Below are 26,048 nucleotides of genomic sequence, written 5' to 3'. Positions count from 1 at the left end.
ACAGTGGAGGGCTGTCCTTTCTATTTTCTAGACTTTTTAAAGTCCAATTCAAATTTAAACATGGAACTCCAGATTTTTACAAAAACAAACATTTAATGACAATTTAAAACTTTTTAAAAGAAAACTCAGTATTATTTTTGCATGTTTTCTAACAAATTTTCAACTATTAATTTAACCCACTTGCCTTATTTTGTGCCTCTTTGCCTGTTTAGTTTCTGGTGTCCCATTGTGTTGTCAGTGACTGTTGAGATCATGGTCATACACATCCAAAAGTAGTTTCATTGTTCAAAGTTTGTCAAAACTTTTTCATCTCTTAAACTTCCTACCTATCGGTAAAATTATAAGTGGGATTTTTAGTAAAACATTTTCTTGAGAGAGTGGATAAAAAAAAAGTGAACACCGACTGTTTCCCTATTAAGCATCGTGCAATAAGTGGATTTTCCAACCTACTTCAAAATCTCTTGAATTTGGGGTATCTCCAAGCATGTATGTAGAGAAAGGACTTTGCCACATTCTAAAATTAGTGTTAACAGCCTCTCATAGGAGGAAACAAGGAATTGCCCCGTCTGTTTTATCATGTCCAAATATTCTATTATTTAATGTTTTATCTTTATTTTCAACCTCTTTATATTTTACCACCATTCTGAAGTCTCCCTACAGTCAGATAAAGCATGCACCTTCCACATCGTGTCCCATTTGGCTGAGTTCAGGGAAGGAACACTACCCATTCTGTCTCCCATCATCAAGTACTCTGCCTTACCCCAAGCCACACAGTGCATTCAGATTGTGTGGCAAAGAGAAGCATCAGTTTAACAAGCCATAACTAACTTTATACCACCTATTCAGATGTCACTGCCACAAACTGACATTGCATTATCCCTTTCATCCAAACCTTGGTTCTCCTGTCACTTCTGACAGCTTCCTCACATGGATTGCTTCACATGTCCCATCCTCTGTCAAGACCTCATCTAAGGTAAGGTGAACAGTCACCTGAGTTAGCGTCTCCCCCTTTGCCTCACTGGTACTTAGAAATTAAGCCACACTTCTCAAGAGTTCCTGGGCTGGGCTGGGGCTTAGTGGTGGAGGACTTGCCTAGCATGCTCAAGACCCTGGGTTTTATCCCCAGCACCACAAAAAACAGGAAAAAAGAAAAGGACTTCCTTAGCATGCTTCAGCTGACTGCAGGTCTCTCAAAGCTAGGGAAGTAGAGGTTGAAGTGTAGAACATGCTGTGACTGAAAAGCCTGTTCCTGTCCCTGCTCTGAGCAGCAGTTCCTGTGGGTGTAGCTCAGCGACCTGACCTGATGAAACAGGAAGTACACGTGAGTGCAGTAAGCCAGAGTACAGCAGGCCCTGAAGGGGGACAGTGGGGAACCCCTGGTCACCCAGCCAGGGACAGCAGCTCCCCTGCAGCACTGTCACCAGTAGAAAAGTGGCCTGGGGTTGCCAGAGCTCCCCGCCCCAAGAGGCACCAGAAATCTGGATTTTTTAGTGCCATTTTTCCAATTAGAAATGTCGACAGCCAGTCCAGACATTCGCAGGATCTGTGCAGGTGAGCTGTGGGCTCTTGGCTGCGCTCAGCCTCTGCCCATGGCTGGCTGTAAACCTGAAGCCGAGCGCCTGGCTTTCCCCAGCCTGAGCCTGAGCCTGAGCCTGACCTGGAAGGCATCGGTCCCACCTCTGACGTTGCTGTCTGCCTTCTTTGTACCTGTACATTCTGTGCCACAGTGATTATAGTACAAGTCCCCTTGTGTGCTGACCGAGGCTGTTTTCACAGAACCACCTCAAACGCTTTTACCACTTGACCTATGCTGTCGTGAAAGCAGTGCCACTGCGGTGCTTTTGGGCTCGCTACGTCATGGTGTGTGGACACTTTTGGTTTGCTGCACTGTGAATAGCACAGGAAAAGAAGTCCAGAAGACTTCTTTCACTTACTGTCTGCACAGCCCTAAGTGCCACAAGTGCTGGATGCTCAGAGAAGCCTTCTAGAAGGGGCCCTCCTGTCTCCGCTCCAGTGCCATCTGATGCCCTGTGTGTGCTTCATGGACTCAGCTCTCCCACCTCTTCCTTGCAAACACCTGCTGCTGCTGTCTGGCTCCCAGGGAGGTCAGGTCTTCAAAAAGACTTGTGGGAAAATTCGTCTGCAATAGGTGAAGTGGTGACTTCCCTTGAACACTCGGACCTGCAGCAGTTCTTTATGCCCCAGAGTCGAGGACTGTGGGGACAACGAAGCACTTCCAGCTGTGGGGAACCCCGTGGAGAGTGGGCTCAGTGAGCCCACAGTGCCAGGCCTCAGACAGCCGTCTCCAGATGCAGTGACAGGCCATAAGGAGAGCCATAAGGCGTCCTCTTGTTACGTTCCCTTGTCTGAGACCTGGTGTCAGAGTCCTCTGTTCCTGTGGCAAACTGCACCATGTCTGCACACTTGTTCTGGCCATTTTTTGCACATGGATTCCATAGCCTTGCCCGAGTCATGTGTGCATCTTGCAGTGTTTTCGCCCTGTATTCTAAGCTCGCCCTCCAGGCATGTGCACCCCACTTCCCAAAAGCCAACAAGACAGAGTTGCACTTTATGAACAAGCACTTGTGCTGAGCAAAAGGAAGCAGTGCCTTGCACTGAAATCATCTTCCAGCTCAGAATGCAGATGGTTCTTATTTGCCAAAGAACAAATTGGGCCCAAAGATCAAGGACAGCATTTCATGAAGTTGGAACTAGAAGCGCACAACTTGGGAGCTGCTACCCATTTCCCCAAGCGACTTCAGCTGCAGAACTGAGAGTGAAACGAGCATGTTTTTATCCTCGACAGCACCCATGAGCTTCCCAAGGGTAGAATTTTCTTTTCCTCTTTGTCCTGGTCGAAGCTAACCCTCATTCTTACAAAGAAAATGCTGCATAGGAAAAGAATGAAATGCCTTTTATTCAAATGTGTTTTCTCTCTGTCACTCATGACATGACTCTGTGCTTACTTCTCATTTTTACTGTACCTCCTATTCCTGTAATTATTGTACTCTTCACACGTTGTAAAACTGTTGGGAATTTGTGCCTGCTAGTTATGCAATAAACAGGCTCTGTAAATGTCTTTGTGGTCATACTGTGCTTCCCACCAGTTAGGTGGTATTTCCAGATATGCATAGAAGTGTGGAGAGTTCTCACATAATGCCATCTTTAATGACAGTGTTTAACTTTGCTCCGTCCCTTGGGGCGCTATCAATTTTACAATAATGACCATATTTTTCTTCCTCTGTTCTTATTAGCAAATAGCCTTCTTTTTTTGTTTTTCTTAGTTGTCAATGGACCTTTATTTTATTATTTATTTATTTATATGCGATGCTGAGAATTAAATCCAGTGCCTCACACATGCCAGGCAAGTGCTCTACCACTGAGCTATGACCCCAACCCAGCAAATAGTTTTCTTAAAAGAAATTTTAGCCAGGCACAGTGACACACACCTATAATACCAGCAACTCATGAGGGCGAGGCAGGAGGATCACAAGATCTAGGCTAGCCTGGGTGACTTAGCAAGACCCTGTCTCAAAATAAAAAGGGCTGGGGGTGTAGCTAAGTGGTACTGCACTTGCCTAACATGCGTGAGACCCTAGGTTCAATCCCCAGTACCACAAAAGTAAAAGATATCCTGCATTAGTTTTCTTGGTCTCTCCCTTGCTCCATTTTCGTTGTGGGGTGGGGGTTGTTGAGACAGTGTCTTGCTATGATGCTCAGTTGGCCTCAAACTCCTGGCTCAAATCATCCTCCTGCCTCAGCCTCCAGAGTAGCCAGGACTACAGGCATCAAGATACTAGTTCCAGGCTGTCTCTCCCTCTGGAGAGACCATTCTCCCTTGAATATGTGTTCCTTGCTACACCCCAAAGTCCTCTTTTTGAGACTCTCCCTGTTCCCCTTTGAATATGTATTGGTTTTCCTAAATGAACTTCTGTCTATGGATGGGGCGGGGGGTCCTAGTTCCAAGAATCTTTCATGATGTATTTCCTCCTCAAAATTTCTAACTTTTAGGTCCACCAAAGCCAGCCCAGCATGGATGCCCTCTCCTTTTCCTAACAGGTGATAGATGGTGGAATTAGTTCGTCTCTTAAGGCCACCAGTGTGCTTTCATTTTCAGAGAAAGGCCATGTGTAGGTTCATATGGGGACTGGTATACCTTACATCTAGCATATACTTGCACCTGGGTTCATCCAAGCCACCCACAGTTGTCCTCTGAACAGGTGACTTGGAACTCTCCTTCTAGACCAAAGGAGGAAGGACCTACCATCGTGGGCACCTCTGCCAAGGAAGCAGTCTGAGAGAGGTGGAGCTCTTCACTTTGAGGGCCCAGAACCGCAGGGGCGGGGCTCCCCAGGAGGGTGGGCCTCCCAGTGAAGGATCCCTAGCCCCGCCTCCCAGTCTGGGCCTGGGAACAGGCATTTCTAACCCTCCCGAGGCCGAGAGGCCCTGTCAGCTTGAGTCCAAATCCTGGCGACCCTCCAGCAAGAGGCCACATCCCTGAATTGCTGGCACCTGGACATCTCCAGAATCAAGTGGCCAACCACAAGTATAGACCAAACTCCTCTGTCCACCTGCTCAAGACACTGACAGAAGTATCCTGCATCCATGAGACAGCCTGGTGACCATCAAGGAGGGACCTGCTTGCTACCCAGCAGGCAGGGTGCATGAGATTGTCCAGGAGTTACTCTCTTGAGGGTCCCCACTGCTGCCAAGTTTTGGCTCCTCAGCCAGAAGCCAGAGCCACCCTTTAGCCCAGATACAGGCTGGCCAGCTGCTTTACAGGTGCACGGACCAAACCACAAACTAGGTCTGCAAAGGAAGGGCCACTGGAGATAAGAGCCACCGTGGAATCTCATCTCGCCCCCTGCAACTTCCCTCTCTGCCCCAGGCCCCTACTGGGCACACCACATTCCTAGCTGCCTGGGTCCCCAAACTGGCCCCATTTCTCTCCCAAATGCAGCTTCTCTCCAAGGACCCTGGTGCCTCTTCCTCTAAAATCCCTCTCCTCCCTGGTTCCCAACACCTTCCCCTCTGGGTCTCTCAGCCCCACCTTGGCCTGCTTGCCACTACCCTTCCCATTTGGAAGCCCAGATAATTACCACTCACCTGGCCTTGGCCTCTTCTCTAGGCATGGTCCTGTAAGCCCCGTCGCTGGCCCACAACACCTCACAGACGGGGAGGTTTTAAATCTAACTCGGTCTTGCAGCGCGCACCTGTCAGACCTCACAATGGCCTCTCTCCCCTTGGATTGTTGTGCTATCTATTCCCCTCTTCAAGCCAGCCCTTACCCAGGACCTATTTGGTAGTTTGCAGGTGAGGAAGCTGAAGCTCAGCCATGAGAGCCAGGTGGTAATGGAGGTGAGAACTCAGAGCCTGTGCTCTGAACCTCAGGGCTCTACAGGCACAAGTGGAGTCCCGGATGAGGATGGCAGACCTCCTGGAACCAGAAGAGGGGTGAGGAACGTAGGCAGAGGTACAGCGGGAAGGAGGGATGGAGCAGAGACTGTGGTTCCTATCTCCTCCACATTGCTTAACCAAACTAAGATGCCAGTCTCTGACCCCGCGTCCCCTGGGGAGATTGTTGCTGGCTGCGGTGTCTCCACTTGCTTTAGAAGGAGGCTTAAAGGAATAAGCTTGGGTGGTCAGGTCTGTTTTTTCTATTTTTACACAAATATTTCTTGTCTTTTCTGTTTGTTTTGAATCCAGATATTTGGTAATCATTGTTCAGTTAGACCCTGATCTTTCTGTGGGGGTTGCCCAGTTCAAGGGTAGGAATGATTAAAGGACCTCACAGATTTCCATAGCAGTGACTGATGGAGCAGCCCTGTGCCTGCTGCCGGAAGCAGGAGGACTTCCTCCAGGACACTATCCCCAGAGTAGAGGGAGCCTCTGACTCAGTACTGGAGAATGAGGTGTGTAGCTGGAGTCTGACCTGCCTCTGATTAAGACAGTGAACGTCCTGCCCAAGTCCAACAGCAGACACGATCAACTCCACCACTTCCTGCAGGGAAACATCCTCTTGGCAGGAGTAGTAGGGATCTTCCTCACATCCTCACATCTCCATCAATTCACAGATGAAGAACTGGGCCCAGAGAGGGGTCTCTAGGCTGCTACATGTGGGCCTCAGGATGGAACCCAGGTGGAGGGGCCACAGGTTGTCCTTTCCCCAGCTTCTCTTTGGCTCACATGCTTACACATCCCTTACTGATCGTCGGACGTGTCTGCAGAATTAGGGAGTGGCCAGTGTGCCCACTACCAGGTAAGGAAACAGAAGACCCATGGGCCCTCCTTCCCCTGGACTTCTGTGCAGCTGGGTGAAACCGTTGTGTGCATCCCCAAGTACAAGTGGAGTTCTGCCTGTTTTTCAAATGTAAGTGGACCATCCCTGGGGTAGATTCTCTCTGCCCCAGTGTTGGGACATTCAGCCAGGACACCAGTTCACTGAATGAGAACACCAGTTCTGTGACTCTGAGGAGCAAACCTGTGGGGAAACCTCTCGGTGGATGTGCACACATTTCTGCAGGGTGTGCACTGGGCCTCGGGGTTAGGGTACGTGCATCTCCAGAGCTGTGGCAGTTTTCACAGCTTTTCAAAATGTTGGCCCAGCAGAACTTAGAATCCCCGACGATCTTCATCTTCAGCAGCACTGGTGTCGTCGGCCACTTTTGTTTTGCTAACACAGTGGGTTCACTGGTGTGTCTCCTTGCAGTTTTGTTTTGTTGCAGTTCTGGGGATTGAACCCGGGACCGTGTGCAAGCTCGGCCAGTGCTGCACCCTGGGCCCTTGCTGCAGGCTTAACCTGCATTCTCGGTTGATACAGGGTTGCCTGCTTTCCGTGTTTATGACCTCTGGATTTCCTCTTTGGTAAAGTACCTGTTGGGGTGTACACCCACTCTTCCATTAGGTTCTTTAATGAAAAAGACTACTCATAGGAGTTTTTAAATGTTCTAAACATTTCACATATTCTTTTTTTTTTTTTTTTTGCAGTACTGGGGATTGAACCCAGGGCCTTGTGCTTGCGAGGCAAACACTCTACCAACTGAGCTACATCCCCAGCCCTCACAAACTCTTTTGTGGCTTTCTGTGTTACAAATATCCTTCCTACTCTGAGGTCAGTTTTCTTCCTCTTAGGTTCTACTTTATTAATTTATGTATGTATTAGTTGTAGGTGAACACAAATTCTTTATTTTATTTTTATGTGGTGCTGAGGATCGAACCCAGGGCCTCATGCAAGCTAAGCAAGCACTCTACCACTGAGCCATGACCCCAGCCCAAACCTTTTCAACATAGTCAAATTTACCAATCTTTCCCATGATACTTGGTGCTCTTTGTGCCTTAAGAAACCTTCCCTGCACTTTGAAAAAATAGGACCCTGTGCTCTCACTCAGTTTCCCACAATGGCATCCTCTTATCTGACTGTAACACAAAATAATCAACACCGGTACAACCACAGGCCTTAGATCTGTGTGTGTGTGTCTGTGTGTGTGTGCACACTCATACGTGCCTCCATGTGCGCTGCAGAGGGGACCCGGGACCTTATGCATGCCAGGCAAGTGGTCTACTCCTGGGCTACCGCCCCAGGCCCCACTTTATTTTAAAAAATAACATTTCCCCTGAGTTCAAAAGCTATAGATGTTCTCTGGAAAAATACAGAAAAGCATCCCAAATATAGAAAAATTCCATTTATACTGTGAGAAATAACCACGTTAGCACTGTTTCCGTATAACTGGAATTATGCAAATACTACCTTTGAACAGCTTTTTAACCTAGCCCAGCAGGAACATGCCTCCAGATCTTGGATGTGGAAACTTTCTGTCCCGTTTTAAGGTGTGCACAGCATCCCAAACCCGGACAGCGTCCTCTCTGGGACATCGGGTCTGCAACCCAAACCAATGCCGTGAGCAACGTCTTTGTACCAGTCTGTTTCTCCTGTTTCTTGGGTGTGGCTCCACACAGGCCTCTGGACAGCCAGTCCCTGTGGGCCTTGTAGGATTGGGTACTGGCTGTAAGTATCATGGGAGGGCCCTGAAGAAGGTGAACAACTTTCATTTCAGGTATGTTTGTAAAAGATCTCTGATTGCAGAATGAAGAAGAGATGGGGTAAAGAGAAGTCAGTGGTAGCCACAGAAGACGGTGACTAGAGGGAGCGAAGATGGACTCAGACTCCAGGTCAGGAGCATAACTCGGAGCCCTAGGTCTATGGCTTGTGCAGCTGGCAGGACAGTGTTACTTATCTGAGAATACAGGGGAGAAGGGCCCCGGGTGCGGGTTCTAGTAGTGGGAGTCTGGGCTCATGATGAGTGCTGTGAGTGGAGGCACGCCTGGGACACAGCAGGCAGTGCCAGTTGGTGGTGCTGCAGGAGTTTACTGACCTGGAGAGGTGCTAAAGCCAGGGGCTGCCTCGCATCACCTGGAAGGGCTAGGAGGTGAGGAGGCCTGGGGCTAAAAGGCTGTCACTCCTTGGATTACAAGTGACAGAGGTTCAGATAACTGCAAAAGGACCCCACTTGTATCAACGACCAGAAGGATCAAGAAACATCTGTGTGAACTGGAAACCAGAGTCAGTGGGCAGCCACTTAGGTGCTCCGTTTATCCCAGAGGCCCCGAGTCAGCAGCATGACCCACAGTGCCACACAGCTCAGGCCATCTCTTGCCAACCCTATTCCACGATGAATGTTTCTATACAGAAAAGGAGGACTGTTGTTTAGGAAAAATAAACAAACCGGAGCTGGAGTCTTGGAGCTGGGCTAATCATAATAAGATGAGGAAAAATTACTAAAGCAACATGAAGGCAGTCTTACATCCGAAATCAAGACTCTTCATTTCCAGAACCGCTATAATGTTGGAAGAGGTTCATTCCTAGCTCTCAAGATCACCCGGCACTAGAAATTATGTGCAAAGGTTTAGAAAAGTTTTTTTTTTTTTTTTTAATATTAAAAACCTTTTTAATATTTTTTAAGTTACAACTAACATAATTTTAATTTTCTAATGTGGTGCTGAGGATCAAACCCTGTGCCACACATGTGCTAGGCAAGTGCTCTACCGCTGAGCCACAACCTCAGCCCAGAAAGTTTTTAATAGAAAAAAGAGAGAATAAAGAAAGTGTATTTACTCAATTGACTACATATAGAAGTGAAATGTAAAAACTGCAGCTACATGTTTAAAAAAATCGCATGCATGTATCCTTTGAAGTAGGTACACTTTTCGAGGTTGATGAAAACATCAGGTCATAAAGTGGATTCCTCTCTAAAATGAAGACACTGCAATGTCAGACTCCCTGTGGCTTCATGGCTGAATTAGTCGAGATCACTGGCAAGTGCCGATGCCCTGGTTTTACAGGCATTACAATGGTCTTCAAGATGATGCCCTGGGCTGAGTGCAGCTCAGTAGTGGGGTACTAGCTTAGCATGTGTGAGGCCCTAGGTTCAACCCCAGCACTTGCTTAAAAAAAAAATAAAATGATGCTCTATATTTTCTAAATACAGTTTTCACTGACAACTACCTAAAAACCCAGGTGGTAAAAATTCACTCTATCCATTGAGAATTTGATGGTACTGGGTATACTTATTGCACAAATGATCTCCTCGGCCCCATGAGTTGCAGCTGGCTCTCTGCCTGCCAGCGATGTCTGCTCATCCCTGTGTCCCATTCCAGCGTCTGTCAGCGTTCTTGCTCAGCTTTGTAACCTGCCCAGACCTAGCACTCAACCATCCCCAGAGAGAATGTGCTGAATGAGGAGCAGAGCAAAAGGCCACTGTTTGAAAAGTGCTGCAAGAATTGTTTCATATCACTAATGGCCTCAGCACCACCTGTATAAAAGGAATCAACCTTCAGCAGAATTTGAAAAATAACCTAAAAGTCTTTACTTCTTTCTTTCTTTATTTAGCAGTGTTAGGGATCAAAGCCAAGGCCTCCGGTATGAGAGGTAAGCACTCCACCATTGAGCTACATCCTCAGTCCTAGAATATCATTGATTTTAAGTAGAAAAAGGTACTTTGAAACAATAAAACCAATATACAGTCTTGCATCACATAATGATGTTTCAGTCAATAGAATGCATACTCCAGGCAACGCAGGAGCCGAGGCGTGTAGCACTCTGCCATCTTAGTATGGGTGAGTGCTCTTGGCCAGCAGTGAAATTGCATCCCTGTCACCAGGTGGCACCTGACTACAGATAGCTATAATCACAATCAAAACACGTGTGCCATAAGAGCACAGGAGATGACAGTGGGAAGTCCAATTTACAAAATAAATATTTCAGTCCACTTTAGTGAGGAAATATTTAAATATATTAGGAAGAACCAGTGTGCCAGAATTTTAATGATAATGAGGAAGATTACTTCCAGGCTTCAAAAATAAAAATTTATTCAGCAAATATCTGAACACCTGTTTGCCAGGTATCCTGTCCTTATCAGTTCTGTACTGGAACTGAGCGTATGATTGCTCGTAATTTTCTGTAATTCCCAAGGAAATAAGGGGAGAACGCACCACTCTGACAAGAAAAATGAACATGACCTATAAAATGATCAGTCACAGAAAATATCCAAACCTGTAGGAGATGTGGGTTAAATCTGTAAAAAGCCATCACCAGCAACCCCCACTGCAGCAACAGTGCTCAATAAATAAGAGCAACAGTGACAAAGCCTGGAAGGGATGCTGTCAAAGTAGTGCTTCATTTCACAATTAATGAGCATCTGGAAGGGGAACAAAGATGAGCAAGCAAGACGCAAGCGGTGCAGTGCATGCACGTTCTAGTCTGGAGAACTCCAAGACTAGAAAACGAAACAGACTCAGGATGCGGTCTGCAGCTCAAATTGTTTTTACAACATAATGGAAGAAAAAGGTAATGCAGCCCTGAGACTCGAAAATATTTAAATTTTTTTTTAGTTGTCAATGGACCTTTAATTAATTAATTAATATGTTAATTAATTAACATTAGTTAATTAATTAGTTAATTAATTAATATGCAGTGCTGAGAATCAAACCGAATGCCTCACATGTGCTAGGCAAGTGCTCTACCACTGAGCTACAACTCAGGCCCTCAAAAATATTTCAATAAACTCTGGTTTTTGATAACCATAGAAAAATACCCTATATGTAGCTATAATTTACTGAGATACGGCAACTTGAATAAATGCCATGAAAACTAAAACCTCAGAAGAAGAGTGTGGATAAATATCAGTCATAAAAATATGGTTATTACTGCAAGGAACTGCAGCTGTTTACAGAGGCAAATCTGCAACGATGTCACATTGATATGACAGTGGGGACACGTGGGGCTGATACATGGTTCCCTGTCTGGTTGGTTTCTTCAGGTTCAGCCCCTTCCTCTGGGAACAAAAATCCCAGAAGGCTGCAAGAAACTAAAACCTTCCCAAGACCCCAGCAGCCCTGAGGGTCAGGGTCCTGCCTTTAAAAGACTAGTCAGTCAGGTGACCTTTTGGGGTCCTTTTTGAGGCTCAGCGACATTCCTGTTGTGATCACTGCCCTGTGTACAATGCTCTGCAGAAATTCTAACTAAACGCTTCCTGAAGCAGGAAAGACTCATTTCTCACCACCTTTCCAGAAAGCGTTCAGAGACCATCAGACTGTTGAAAGGTCCTAACTATTCATAGTTCTTTTCTTCCCAAATATAAAAGAAGTGCTCCTTTGGGACACTAAATTAATAAACCTTATAAACTGCACCAAGCCCTGCAAGTTTGTTTTCAATAAAACAACCATTTACGAAATTAAAATATGAGGTTGGAGATGTAGCCATTGGCGGAGTGCGTGCCTAGCACGTGCAGTGCCCTGGTTCCATCCCCAGCATTGCAAACAAAGAAAAAAAGAAAGCCTTCCCTGTCTCTGGGTAGGCTTCACTGGAGGCTGACAAGGGTGAGACAAGAAACCACATTGCCTGTCATGAAAATACAACTTGTGTCTCTTAGTATTGATCTGGAATCTTAAACTATTTATGAATATGTTACAAGAGTATTGTAAACATGAGCTGTAAGAGACCTCTTGGAAGAGAAAGGCAGGAGAGAGCCTCTCACCAGGTTCTGCACATCCACGCCCTGTGAGCTGCCAGGTCCTCCAGCTGCCCTTGATCATGCACCTGAACATGCAGAGCTGAACTGCCCGGTGGTGCCCTGCCACTGAGCAGGGCCAAATACCGTGACACTGTCTGGCAGCTGCGAGTCAATGAACTCGGCACCACTCTTCTCCGTGCTTATGGTACCAGCGAAGTTAGTCCCAAGCAATTCTGGGATGTCCATAAGGCTGAGGAAAGAAAGCCGGCATGAGACTGATCAGATCGGCAGTCACTGGAAAACAGGTATTAGCTTCATTTTAATCAAGAGCTGGTTTTTGTTTACATCTGAAAAAGCCTGGCACTAACCCTTAAAGAGGGCCCTTTTTAACTTACCCTAAGCAACGTGTTCCCATTCCTGGGCTCTGTGGAACCCTAGTCCTCACTGACCCACGCTCCTTCCTGCACCTCCGAGCTCTCTGCAGACCAGGGCGCTAACCTAGGGCCTGCTCCAACTCTGTCACACTCAGTTCTAGTTTGCCCATGAAGCAGACAGCCTTCTTCCTTTACAGCACGTGTCCAGGGCGGTGCACCTTAGAGCACCAGGGGCCTGGGTGGCCCTCGTAAAGGTGGGCAGTGCCCTCCCTTAGCTCCCACAAAGCAGGTGCTTCTCGGGGTGCCCTCCACAGGAGTCACTCAAGTACCGCAAGAGATGGGAAAGAAAGATGCACGGGAGGGAGGGGAGAGGATCAGCCAGAGGGAAGAGGCCAGCAAGCGGCTCTTGGTCACCTGGCTCCACTGAGCAAGTGCAACTTGGCCACACTGCCACCTCTCACCAGCTGTGGCCACAGCTCTTTAGACTTGTGTTTTGTCCTCAAACAGGGTGGACAAGCACACGGCTCCCAGTTAAGACCCTGTTGGGCTGTAGCATCAGGAGCCAAAGCAAACTCCTGATGCTGGAGGACTGCTGGAGGCCCAACCAAGGGCTGAAACAGACCACCAGTCTGCCAACCAGCCAGTCAAGAAACAAACAAGGAGAGATAGGAAGACCCAGGGACGGGGCAGAGCAGGGCCAAGCCCAGGGCTCGGGGCCATCATCCGGAGCTCCTACCTTGGGCCGGTAGCCCTGCTCAGCCATGATCTTCGCCTCCTGCTGCAACAGAGCGTCCGAGAGCTGCTCTGCCTGCCTGGCCCCCTCCTCTTCCTCCTCTGCCTGCTGGTCCGCTTCCCATGCCTGCAGCTGGCGCTCTGCCACCTGGACACCAAGAACAAAGTCATTGGAGGAAAGGCCCATGGGTCTCCCCTGCCTGAGTGGGAGAGGCCTGTGGTCCACCCACTGCAGATCAGAGCCAAAGGACGGTGATGGCAAATGCCAGTAAAAGGGAGTGGGACTTAGGGGGCTGGAAAGAGCCGTCGTGTGGTGCCATGGACCTGGTAAAAAGTGCTGCATGTGGCCATGCGTTCGGGAGAACGTTCTGTGTCACACATCAGTGCTGAGCAGAGACCTGTAGCCATTAAACCAGCTGCTTCCAGATGCACACGGCATAAAGAAACAGGGAGGTCACCTGGCACCCACCAGAGATGAGGACCTGGAGTGGAGTCTGAACCACAGACTGCCAGGCTCCTGCTGGAACTGAACAGGACGCACGGCACTCGCTCTCAGTGAGCGGGCAAGGGACTGAGTCCAGGGTCTCTAAATTCCATCCCAGGGATGTCAGCACCCGGGCAGGGCCTGCTGTCTCCAGGCTCCTGTCTCCCTCGCAGAGGCTGCCATGCCCTCAAACTCGGCCCCACCTGGGCTGCCAACTCCTGCTTCCTGGCTGACTTCAGTTCTTCACTCTCCTCTTTGGCACGGCGAGCCGACTCCCTTGCCTCCTCGAGATTCTGAATGAGCTGCTCCCTGTGTCTTAGGGATTCCTCTTGTGCCCGTCGGTTTTGTTCAATCTTTTCTTGTATCTGCTGTTGCCTCCCCGTCAGAACCTAGCTCAGGAGAGGAAAAGGAGGATTCGGACCTACACACCTGTCCTCAAGCCCTGCACAGGCTGATCCTCAGACTCAGGCCTGTACACAGCAGGAGGCAGCCCAGCCCACGAGTCAGTCCGACCCATCCTGGCCGTGTTTGCCAGGTACAGGGGGCATTTCCCACTCTCTCCCAACACCCTATGCAGGCTGCACATTATGGAGGGGCAGCTTGGTGCCAAAGACATTCAAAGGAGTCAGTGGAGCCCTTCCTGCAGTCAGACCGCCCACAAGAGGGGATGGAAAAGCCAACCATGGAAACTCATGGTGACACCACGAACATGGTGTTTACCAAGATGGGCTAGTGTGTCAACATGCTGGACATCAGCCAGCGCAGTGGTGCACACCTATAATTCCAGCAGCTCGGGAGGCTGAGGCAGGAGGATCACGAGTTCAAAGCCAGCCTCAGCAACAGTGAGGTGCTCAGCAACTCGGTGAGACCCTGTCTCTAAATAAAAGGCAAAATAGGGCTGGGGATGTGGCTCAGGGGTCAAGTGCCCCTGAGTTCAAACCCCAGTACAAAAAAGAAAAAGCTGGAAATCAAATTGCACAGTAGTTAAAAAAAAAAGTCTGTCTGAAAGACGCCGTGCACAGAAACAGAAGCGTAGAGTGGTCAGGCTGCTGTGGCTGGGAGCTGGGGCTCTGCCCAGACTTCTCACTCTTGCTTTTCTGTCCTTCTGGATTTCTCATAAGCTTGTATTACTTTTACAATGATTTTTAAAGGCCACTTAAAATAACCAGAGACTGTTCCCTGTGGCAGGAGCATTACATGACGCCTACTCCAGACATCTGCCAGGACCGGCGGCCGGCGGCGCCCCTCACGCCTGGGATTACCTCGTTCATCAGTCTGTCCCGCGCGCTCCGCTCTCGGGCCCACTCTGCTTCCCTCTTTTCCCACATCTCTTTGGCCTCCTCCCTGGGCAAACACAAGCGGACGACAGAAGCTTCACACCAGTGCTGATGCAGGGGTGAAGGAGAGGACAGACAGGGCCACAAAGCACACCTCGCCTGCGGGGCCAACTTTCAAGTGAACTCATCCTCACAAGCTCCTGAAGGACTACAAGTGAGGACAGACTCACAGGAAGAACTATTAGAATGCGTATCTTAGAGGACCTTTTTATTTTTCTTTATTTATCACTGAGCTATATCCCCAATCCTTTCTGAGACAGGGCCTCGAAAGTTGCTTGAATTTGTGATCCTCCTGCCTCAACCTCCCCAGGAGCTGGGAATTCAGCTGTGCTCCAGTGCGCCTGGCTTTAAGTCTCCTTTCTATACCGCACGTCCTTACAGAAAGCACTAGTGCCAACCTGCACTGCAGCCACTGAACAGATGAACAAATCATCAGGACACAGAGATGGGGACAGCACCACTTTGCCCAAGCCCTGGACACTCCACCTGGGGTCACGGCTGGCTCATCCTGAGGCAGGCAAATGACCTCCTCTAGTCTCTGTGTCCCATACACTTACAACTTAGCTAGATGTTAGGATCCAATAACAGGAGGACTATAAAGCACCTAGCACAGCATCTGGCACCCAGGAAGTGCTCAATGTAGGTTGCATATTATTAAATATTTCAATTTACTAGCTTAATTTTTAGGCTTCAAAGCCAGGTATGTGAGTGTACACCTATAGTCCCAGCTATTGGGAGGCTGAAAAAGGAGGACTGCTTGAACCCAGTAGTTAGAAACGAATCTAGGCAACACAGCAAGACCTCATCTCAAGACAGGTGTGTGTACAGGTGTATTCACATGTATATATGTACATACATCTACATAAATGACACACATGTAGCACATATTATGCATTATACATACATACACACACACAAGCCACAGGCCCATTTTGATAGACCCAAGAAGCATTCCACTTTTCCATAATTTGTAAAAATTTCCTTTCAAGTTGCTAAGATTTAAAATGAACACATCATTGCTCTAAATCATAGTAATTTCCACCTTGAAAAGCTCAAGAAAAAACATGTCCACATGTCAAGTCCCTTAGCAAAGACACGCTCCCTGAGAATGGCCAAGTTAACATGGGCAAATGTTTCAGTGAAGAAGGGGGAGGCAGGCGCACAATGGCGCACACACCCCTGAAATGCCAGCAATTCAGGAGGCAGAAGCGGGAGCATCACAAGTTGGAGGCCAGCCTGGGCAACTTAACAAGCGCATTGCAAAATAAAAAGTGAAAAGGGCCAGGAGTGCAGCTCGGCGGTACAGCACCGGGGTTCATCCCCAGTCACACACATGGCGCAGAGGTGGCGGGGCTGGGCTGTAGCTCAGTGGTAGCGCTTGCCTAGCACTTGTGAGGCATTGGATTGGATCCTCAGCACCACATAAAATAAAGAAAGGCATTGTGTCCATCTATAACTAAAAAAAATTAAAAACAAGCAAACAAAGGTGGCCTCTTTGGTGACCTAAGGGACATTTCAAGGTACCAGAGCAGAGAGCAGGAGCATCAAACCCTGGCAGGCACCACCTCTCACCTCAACAGCGCCTGCAGCTCTGCCTCACGTGCCCTCTCCAGCTGCAGCTGCTCTTCGATGACCTGCTTCATCCAGGCAACGTCCGCCAAGGCCTGCTCCCGCCTGGCCAGGTGCACGCGCTGGGCCGCATCCTCCTCTTCCAGGAGTGCCTGCAGGATCCGCTTGTCTGCCTCCTAGGAAGCAGGGTGCAGCCGATGGGCGGCCGGCCAGAGCCCCGTGCAGCCACGTGAGCTCTGCCCTACAGGGGAGCCACCCACCCGCCCCTTTGCACAGGCTGCCATGAGCAGCCTGGACCTCCACATTCTCAAGATGGAGGAGGGACGACGGTGGGCTGTTTCCAGAAGAGGTCAGGGATGCTCAGGCAGGGATGGCTCAGATCCTGCGTGGCTCCCTGAGCAGCTGTGCACAACAGGTCATCCTCCCAGGGCCTGCGGGTCCTTCCTGGTTCTGCTCTTACCTCAGAGCTGCAGAGCCCTGCGCCCATACTTTGTGCATCTGCCACTGCAGTTCATGTTCTCAGAAGTGGGACTGCTGCCTAAGGGAGAGACCCTCCCCGCCACCCTGGGCCACGACAAGCCTCGGACGTATGACGTCACAGCTTTTCAGAACAGAGTTTGGCAGCAATTCTACTTTTAAAATTAGACAACAGGGACAGGAACACCAAGAAGTGTGGCTGCATCACTCCCGCAGCATTAGTGTGGGAGGGAAGAGCCAGGAAGGACCAGACCCAGCAAAGGGAAGCCGCGCAGGAGATGCGAATGGGGATGAAGAGCGCCAGGGCCACAGGGGCCTGCGTCCAACAATCGGCCAGAGTGGGCAGGCGGGCCCAGAGCAAGGGTTTACGCCCTGCTCATGAGGGGGCTTGGTAAAGAACCCAACGGCAACACTGAGCAGCTCAAGAAAAAGCCAAGCTCCATCTACACATGCTGATAGTAAGTACTATGGAAACTGCTAAAGGCTGCAGCTTCAATTGCTGCAAAAGAGCCAAAGGAAAAAACACCCACCTCTTTATAGGTGTGTGCACGTAAATATATCTAGACAAATATGCTCCAAAACAGACGTCTCAGGGGAGGGGAAGAGCAAGGAGGAGTCTTTACGCTGCTTGAATTTTTGATGCTGTTGTTTTAAGTACATTTTACTGAAATATAATTATTTATTTATTTATATTTTTATTTTTGGTATTGAGAATTGACCAGGCACACTTTACCACTGAGCCACATCCCCAACCCTTTTTAATTTTCCATTTGGAGATAGGGCTCCCTAAGTTGTTGCGGCTGGTCTCAAACTTGTGAGCCTCCTGCCTCAGCCTCCTGAGTAGCTGGGATTACAGGTGTGTGCCACCAAGCACAGTCCTTGAAATACAATTTGTTTTGATACATATGTATGTTGTTAAATAATTACTACAATAAGCTAATTAACACACCTAACCTCACAATTACCTTTTCCTCTGGTGAGAAGGCTACTTTCTTAGCAAATTTTTTTTCTTGGTGGTCCTAGGAACTGAATGTAGGGCTTCATGCATGTCAACATGTGCCCTACCTCTGAGCTACTCACTGGCCCTCACATTTCAAATACATACCACAGTATTATTAGCTCTAATTCCCAAACTGTACATTAGATCCCCAGACTTATTTTATAAGTAGAGTCAGGCATGCTGGCACACGCACCTAATCTCAGGAGACTTGGGAGGCTGAGGCAGGAGGATCACATTTGAAACCAGTCTGGGCAAAACCCTGTCTCCAAAAAAAATAAATAAATAAAGGACTGGGGCTATAGCTCAATGGTAGAGCACCGCTGGGTTCAACCCCCAGTACTGCAGAAAGGAAAAAAAAACTAAACCGGAAGTACATACCCTTGACCAGAATCTCCCCACTCCCCAGCCCTTTTTTTAAAAATTCTTATGAGAATGCAAGTGTCTACTGAGCAGTGGAAAACATTTTTTCAAAAGAAGATGGAAAAAATGCCAAGACGCCCATTCAGACTCACCAGTTCCTCTTTGATCTGCTGGGTGCGTCTATTGAGCTGTGCATTATACTGATGTCTCAAAAAACGCCTGAAATGGAGCAAACCACGGGCTGCCTTTAGGACCTTGCAAAGAATTAAATGGAGAAGAGACAACTGCTCCTCCAGGCGACAGTCTCTAGCGGATGGGGAGGATGGGCTCCAGGGACCCCATGCAATCTGCCCCCTGGACAGAGTGGGACTTCCCCACACACACCCCAGCTCTGCCTTCCGCCGGAAGGCTGCCATCTGCTTCCTCTCTTCCTCCAGTCTCTCCAGCTCCCACCGCTGCTTCAAAAGATTCTCCTGCTCCTTCTTCAGTTTGGTTGCCTGCAGTGTTAAGGGTAAACCCAGGGAAGTCATGGCAGGCAGGTCTTCCCCAAGTCCTCATCTCCATTTCTGGCAGGAACTACACAAGCATGGCGGCTGCCCTGCTGCTCCCCATCCCTCCTTCTCGGAGGCTAAGCCCCTTTTCTCAGCTTAACTTGTTCGTTGGTTCCATCTCAACTGAGTCACTTCCTGTGAGGGTCTTCCCTGGCCCCTTGAACTTCCTGTGCTGGTTCACACTCTCTGTACCTTAACAGCTGTCTTCCCACCTGACACAGCAGCCGTGGGAGGCCAGGAGCGGAGACCTTGAATTTTTTGATGCTGTTGTTTTAAGTACATTTTACTGAAATATAATTATTTATTTATTTATATTTTTATTTTTGGTATTGAGAATTGACCAGGCACACTTTACCACTGAGCCACATCCAGCCACTCAGGCTCTGCTCTGGCATCCAGAATTCATGGTGGGCACTAGGAATCTAGTTATTAAAACATTCAGGCAGGGAAAACGAAGAGGACAGGAGGTCAAAGGAGGTGGGGCCTCCCTGCGTCTGAATGGGAAGATCCAGCCCTCGCAGGGAATCTAAGCACAGTATCTTCAAAAGTCAGCCTCCTGGGCTGGGGAGATAGCTTAGCTGGTAGAGTGCTTGCCTCATAAGCACAAGGCCCTGAGTTTAATCCCCATTACCGAAAAAGAAAGGTCAGTGTCCTGGACCACAAATCCCTGAAACTCAAAGCCTACCAGTGGAAAGATGGGTGCTAGATCATCCAACAAAGTCTCGTCTGCAAAGTACAATGGAAAATCCACATTCTGAGAATCTCAGATTGCTACACACCCCCAAGAGGACAGGCATTATCTCTGGATGGTTAATGTTCTAGAATCTAGGCAGGCGACCTCATCATGGAGAACCACGGATGGGAGTGCACGGGAGGGAGAACCACCTGTGGGGGCGCTGCCTGGAGTCGCCACCCGAGCCATCTCGCGAGGCAGGTTCACAGGCCCACTGTAGGCTCACAAGCAGTGCAGAGGCCCCTGGAGCCAGGAGACGCACTCACCTCCATCTCCTTCAGCTTCAGCTCCTCCATCTGCTGCAGCAGCGCCTCGGCCTGCAGCTTGTCCTCCAGATGCCTTCGCTCCTCTTCGGCTTTCATCCGCTCCATCGCTTCCCTTCGAGCTGTTTCGTATTCATTTTCGTATCGTCTCTTCTCTTGCTCTTTGGTGGCTTCTTGCTGTAAGAAGCCATGTGAACCTGAGAGTCAACATTTGTGACCTTCAGTCAGCAAAGACCCAGCCCCTTGGGGCTGTACCATGTAAATTTTATCAAAACAAACTCCAGCAACAGCAATAAAAAATGTCTTTAAAGACACATGTGCCACCTACCACCCATTGGTCCTGATCACGTGGCCTTACCATGTCCCAAATGACCGCCTAAGATCCTAGGATGTGTAAGAGCAGACATTCAGTTGTAACCTGTGATGTGACCTGAGAGGGAGACTGCACCCTGACTGGAGTCAACAACATGGAAGATAGCTGGGTGAGGTGGCGCACACCTGTAATCCCAGGGGCTAGGGAGGCTGAGGCAGGAGGATTGTAAGTTCAAAGCCAGCCTCAGCAACTTAGTGAGGCCCTATTTCTAAATAAAATATGAAAAAGGGCTGGGGATGTGGCTCAGTGGTTAAATGCCCCCGGGTAAAATTCCCAGTAATCCCCCCCCCCCCGCCAAAAAACCCAAAAATAATCAAAAAGAGGAAAGAAATCCAGAGATATGAAGACAGTCTCAATCGCCACATAAGTGACTATTTCCAGAGTCACATACATACCTGTTTTTTTTCTTCTTTCTGCGTTTCCCAAGAGTTTATCACATGCTTCTTGTGAAGTTCCAACTCAATCTGAAGACAAGAAGGGGACAATATTACTTTCTTCATTGGCTCATGTGGCACATACCACAGCTGGGAACATTTGTGCTACCTTCAATGATACCCACTGGAACATGATCATGACTTCCGTCTATGAGGCCTGGAGTGGCTCAGTAGAGGGTGCAAGGTGACTCTGAAAAAGGCTGAATGCTAGTCAAGTAGAAACCCAAAGGACCAGGTGCTTCTAAACCAAACTCCAGCATCGGAACAAAGTAACAGAAACTTTTGTCAGTAGGACAGAGAAGGAAGCAAGCCAGCAAACGCTGAAGTGGAAATACAATTTCAAAAGCCACCACTGGTTGGTGGCTAAATTTTCCTGAGAGACAGCTGGACAGGGACAGACCTTAGGAGCCAACCGTGAGCTTGGCTCCCCCAAAACTTCCTCTGCAAAGAAGTAGCGGTGAAAACATGCGCTCCTGATGTCAAATGATGTAACAAGCACTTCCAGCAAGTCTAGGATTATCAGTAGGAGATATGGGCTTACAGAATCTTCTGGATTAGAAAAGGAATTGTGATACTCTGGCCAAAAGCTTTTGTTTGGAAAATTATTTATAATATTTAAATTTTCCCCCCACCAACATTGTGAACATTTGTGATTAACTTGAATGTTGCCAATAACTTTTCCAAGTAAATGACTCTGATCACCCACCCAAGCTGACAGATGGCCAGGGAGAGAAGTCCTCCTACAGGTTAATGCTGACCACACAATACTCAAAAGCACTTAGATGCTCCATCACTTTGCAACTGACAACTGCTAGTGTAACTACAAATGAGGAAACAGGACCAAATGTGTACAAAACCATTAGGTTGAAGTAAATGAATGATATAGTTTATCACTGGGATTAACTTCCTTCAGTCAGTCTCAGCTGGATGATGCCACCAAGCCAAGACACCACCCCTTCTCCCTGAGATCCGGTCCTGCAGACTGACCCACCTGTCTCATGCCATCTCCCAGCTGGGCTGCTGCCACGGCCCCTTCACTGACACTACCTCCTCTGGCCCGCCTCCAGGTTACTGCCTTGGCAAAGCAGGCTGGCTGTCCCCCAGGGCCTCCAGGGGAAGGTACACAATGCCTTCCAAGGCCTGGCTCTGTCTGCCTCTCCAGCCTCATCTCTTGGGGCTCCCCCTCCTCACGTGATGTCCCAGCCTCCTAAAGCTCCCTGGACTCCCTGTTCTCATGACTCAGGCCTGAGTCCGGCCATCACCTCTACTGGAAGGTCCTTGCCTCACATCTCTACTGTCGAGTTGGAACCCTCCCCCCACTAACTCCTCTAGGATGACACCTCAACCCCTGAACTGGGGGCAGTCCACACCCACCTGCCCAGTTCCCTGCAGCCTGCACTGAACAAGCTGCCCAATGGTTCCCCCACTGGTTGGCAAGCTCCTTAAGAGCAAGGACCACACCCCAAGCAGCAGATCACCCAGCAGTGCTTAATAAATGCGTGTTAAAACTACAGAGTGGGGCTGGGGAGATAGCTCAGTCGGTAGAGCACTTGCCTTGCATGCCCTGGGTTCGATCCCCAGCACCGCAGGAAAAAAAAAAAAAAAAAAAAAAAAAAAACTATGGAGTATGGAGTAAACTGCTTATCTGCACCAGGTTTTCTGCCTGGTGCTCCTTTTAGGTAGCTGGACATTCCCTGTTTCAACCCAGCAAAAGATGCATGGTAAAAAAATTGAAAAATCTGGAATCATGATTGTATCTACTCAGAGAAATCAATGGATTACCTCTCGAAGTTTTGGGTTGTTCTTTTTCCAGTGTTCATACAAAAGCTGTTCGGCGATCTATTAAGAGAACACAAAAGGGGAAGCCTGATGACGCTTTTCAAATCCATTCACATTTCAAATGACACATAGTGAAAGTCGGCTCCGACCAAGATGTCGCCCCACTTGTATGTTGTTACGGCACCCATCATTCAAATCCACCCGCCTTGCACCCGCAGCGCTGGGAGCCAGGTCCCTAAGCAGAGGGGATGGCAATGACAGAGGACACTGATGACGGTGATGAAGGGGGCCAGAATCTGATGCTCCCACAGGCTAGAGACAGACTGTGGCTCACCAGTCCACAGCTGCTTTGGAAGATAAAATACGCCCATCCCAGACCTTTGTGGAACCCAGAACTGGAATAAGGAAACGGCATCAGCTGTCAACATTTAAGGGCCTGCACAAGGGCTGAGGAAGCACTCTTCCAGGCTGGCTCTGGAGCTCCCAGGAGTGACCCCGTGTCACTACACCGAGAGGTGGGAATGCTCCTATCGTGCAGCCTCCTAAAGGCGATGACAGTTACCAGTTTCCTTTGCTCCTCTCGGGCAGATTTCAGACTCCCATGCTGCTCCCGGATTCTTCGTTCCCGCAAGTTCATGCTCAGCCTCAGCTCCTGCAGTTCCCTGGCCAACAGGTCCTGTTCCTCCAGCATAAGCTGCCTGAGTCTCTCCCGACGAGCTTCCAGACTCTTCCTCTTCTCCTCCTTCATCCTCTCTTGCTGGTAGGCGTGCATGCTGGGTAAGGAGCCCATGCCACATCAGTTGTGCTACAGCCACAGGTGGCATGCTCTGCTCCACCATGGGATGAGAGACTGAGGCACACACAGCCATGACACAGGAGGTGTTCCCAGCCAAGGGGAAGAGAGTAGCTCACAGGACAGCATGCATATCAGAAAGTTTTGTTTTTGCAAAAAGGAAACGTCATGGCCATGTGGTAGTAGTAGTAGCTAATTTTTTGATTAATTACTATGTTCCCGGTATTATACACATGGTTAGTTTTATATCACTTATCACTTGAGTCCTACGAAGTAGGTTTGGTTTGGATCTTACTTTAATGATAACTAGCCAGGCATGGAGGAATACACCTATAATCCTAGCCGCTTGGAAAGTTGAAGCAGGAGGATCTCAAATTTGAGGCCAGCCTGGGCAAATTAGTAAGATCCTGTCTCCAAATAACTAAATAAAATGCTGATGAGGAAACTGAAGCACACTCATGCAAAGATGACACAGTGGCTTTCTGAGGTCTGACTCTAAATCCTATGCTTTCAACCTCCATGTTTTTACATGTATTCTATAAAAATGGGCTGTGTGTCTGTGTATGTACTTAAACACAAAAGGGGAAAAAATATGGAAAGATATGTATCAGACTGTTGACTATGGTTCTCTCTGGGGATGTGGGTTACAAGGAGAATTCCAGATTCTACCATATCCATTTCTAGATCATCTTATCTTTTTCAGTGCAATTGCATTACCTCACTGCCAATCTTTTTTTTCCCAGTTTCCAGCTTGAAAAACATTACCACATGGGTAATCAATCCATGCTGTCTGGCAAACCTCAAGAGAACATGCCATCAAACCATACTCCCCTGGCCCTTCAGGTTACATCCCCTGACCATTAAGTGCCACCCCCATCTCCATCCAACTTCAGTCACAGGAACGATTACCTCCGCAGGTAGGAGGCTTCGGAGCTCCATTCCGCCTGTTTAGAGCTGCAGATGTCAGACATCCGGAAGTAATGGCTGTTCTGGTCCCACTGCTGCCGAAGCCGGGCTTCTTGCTCTCTTTGTCGCTGTCGTGCTGCCTGCTGACCCAGAAGCCTCCGGCTGCACCAGTAGGAGGGCAGCGTGGGGAGCGCCATCTGTGGGGAACAGCAATGGCAAGAAAATGAGCCAGCTGCACAGGGACCAGCGTGCCTCAGCTCTGGTAGAGCCCAGGAAGAGCCGACCTGGGTGTGGCACCTGCGAGTATTTTGGGGTACTAAGTGGGACAGAGGAAGAAACCGAGATGCATGGAGGAATCCAGTTGCCTGGCACCAATGCTGGAGCCTTAAAAGCAAAGGGTAGTCTCTAGTCACCATTCCTCCTGACCCAAGAGCTGTCCTCACATGCAGGGTCTACGCAGAGCTTGGACAGGAAGGGGCGAATTGTGCGGAGGCCTAGATTCACGTCCTCCAGGTGTTAGGGGCACATAATCTTCGCTTATGGGTCAAAGGTGGCCTGCAGGCTACCCGCGTGTGGCCTGTCCCGAGACGGGGGCAGGTTTCACATACTTTTTTCTTTGTCCTGTAAAGCCGCCTGCGGATAAACCTTTGCACCAGGAGTCAAAAGCTTAAGATTCCAGGCCACCAAGCCGGGCTGCTCCCCTTAACAAGCCGCATCCCTCTCTGCGCCTCCAACATCCATATCTAACAAAAGGAGTTACAGAGCAAAGCGTCAGGCCCAGCGCGCCAGCAGCAGTGAGGACCGGCCTCCAGGCACCCGGGGCTCGCGTCCAGATTCCCGCCCTGGTTCCCGCCCGCGCGGGGCCGCCCGCGGAGGGTCCTGCGGGCCCCGGCCCTAAAGCGGGCTCCCCGGGACCAGCCCAGCCTCCCGACTCACGTTTTCCTGTGCCCCAAAGTTTCCGAAGAGTCACCCGGCCCGAGCTCCCACATGCCCCGACGAGGCCCGGCCAGTTCCGAGGCTTCCTTCCCAGCCCGCGCTGCAGCAATGCCGGCCGTTTCCCGGCTCGTTGCCTGGGTAACGGACTGGACAACGGAACGCCACGAGGGCCAAGCCACCTCCGCGCGGTATTGGACGCGCGAAGAAAAAGGAGACTCTGGGTTTTTCTTCTGGCGCCTCTTCGTGGTGGGCGGGAGATAAACAGCAAACCTCGTTAGTCCTCCAAGCCGGTCTCATTTCACAAAATCCAGCGTAGTGTATACCTGGGTGGGATGAAAGTGAAGGGGAGCATGCAGAATTCAAGGTGACAAGATAGCAGAGGAGAATATGGCAGCGGTCCTCAATGCTAGGTGTGGTGGGGCACGTCAGTACACCTCCCAGCGACCAGTGAGGCTGAGGCAAGAGGATCACAAGTTCAAGGCCAGCCTCCACAGTTTAGAGACTCCCCTGTCTCAAAATAAAAAATAAAAAGGGCAGAAGGTGTAGCTCAGTGGTAGAGCAGCCCTGGATTCAGTCCCCAGTACTGAAAAAAAGTAAGTTTGACAGTGGTCCTTAAATATGGCTGCCCAGGGAGCGTCTAAAAATCCACATGCCTTTTTTAAAAATCCAAACGCCCGAGCAAATCCCATCAGGCTCTCTGAGGATGTCGGTGTTGTTCAGAGTTCCCCAGGTGTATTCAATATGCAACTAGAATGAAGAACTGCCAGCCTAAAAGTTACAAGTTATTGGTAACTTTCTATTGTAGCCTTAGACTGGTGGTAGGTTCGGGAGTTTTCATTCTATTCATATGCTTCCTTTGTTTTATAACTCCCATGGGTTATTTTAGGTAGCAACTATTCCATTAAAAAGAAAGAAAGTAGGGCTGGGGGTGTAGCTCAG

At 49.0% G+C, this 26,048-nt stretch overlaps 1 protein-coding gene across 2 annotated transcripts; it reads right to left on the bottom strand.

Annotated features, from left to right (window-relative positions):
* Window positions 1-10,945: 10,945 nt before the first annotated feature.
* TCHP (trichoplein keratin filament binding) lies at window positions 10,946-25,265 on the bottom strand. 2 transcript variants are annotated; one of them, XM_079150807.1, is made up of 14 exons: window positions 25,110-25,264; window positions 24,783-24,916; window positions 24,177-24,370; window positions 23,037-23,247; window positions 22,478-22,534; window positions 20,657-20,725; window positions 19,892-20,065; window positions 18,726-18,838; window positions 18,494-18,560; window positions 16,508-16,680; window positions 14,861-14,942; window positions 13,802-13,987; window positions 13,119-13,262; window positions 10,946-12,258 (listed from the first exon to the last, which is right to left on the bottom strand). In XM_079150807.1, the coding sequence occupies exons 3-14, from the start codon at window positions 24,368-24,370 to the stop codon at window positions 12,226-12,228; spliced, it is 1,503 nt and encodes a 500-aa protein (XP_079006933.1). In that variant the 5' UTR covers window positions 24,783-24,916; window positions 25,110-25,264; the 3' UTR covers window positions 10,946-12,225. The 2 variants fall into 2 exon arrangements, with proteins under 2 accessions (XP_079006933.1, XP_079006932.1); XM_079150806.1 differs by lacking the exon at window positions 24,783-24,916 and having other exon boundaries at window positions 25,110-25,265.
* Between the last annotated feature and the right edge of the window lie 783 nt (window positions 25,266-26,048).

This window comes from Sciurus vulgaris (genome assembly GCF_902686455.1).
Source record: "Sciurus vulgaris genome assembly, chromosome: 8".
NCBI classification, from domain to species: domain Eukaryota; kingdom Metazoa; phylum Chordata; class Mammalia; order Rodentia; family Sciuridae; genus Sciurus; species Sciurus vulgaris.
This window is presented reverse-complemented; position numbering and strand designations above follow the sequence as displayed.

Excerpts from the sequence above, each read along its gene's own strand:
- TCHP (XM_079150806.1), bottom strand. The coding sequence starts at position 24,370 with ATGGCGCTCCCCACGCTGCCCTCCTACTGGTGCAGCCGGAGGCTTCTG. Across the intron at positions 22,535-23,036 it reads GAGAGGAGCAAAGGAAACTG|ATCGCCGAACAGCTTTTGTA; the intron begins GTAACTGTCATC and ends TTCTCTTAATAG. Across the intron at positions 14,943-16,507 it reads GAGCTGCAGGCGCTGTTGAG|GGAGGAGGCCAAAGAGATGT; the intron begins GTGAGAGGTGGT and ends GTGTTTGCCCAG.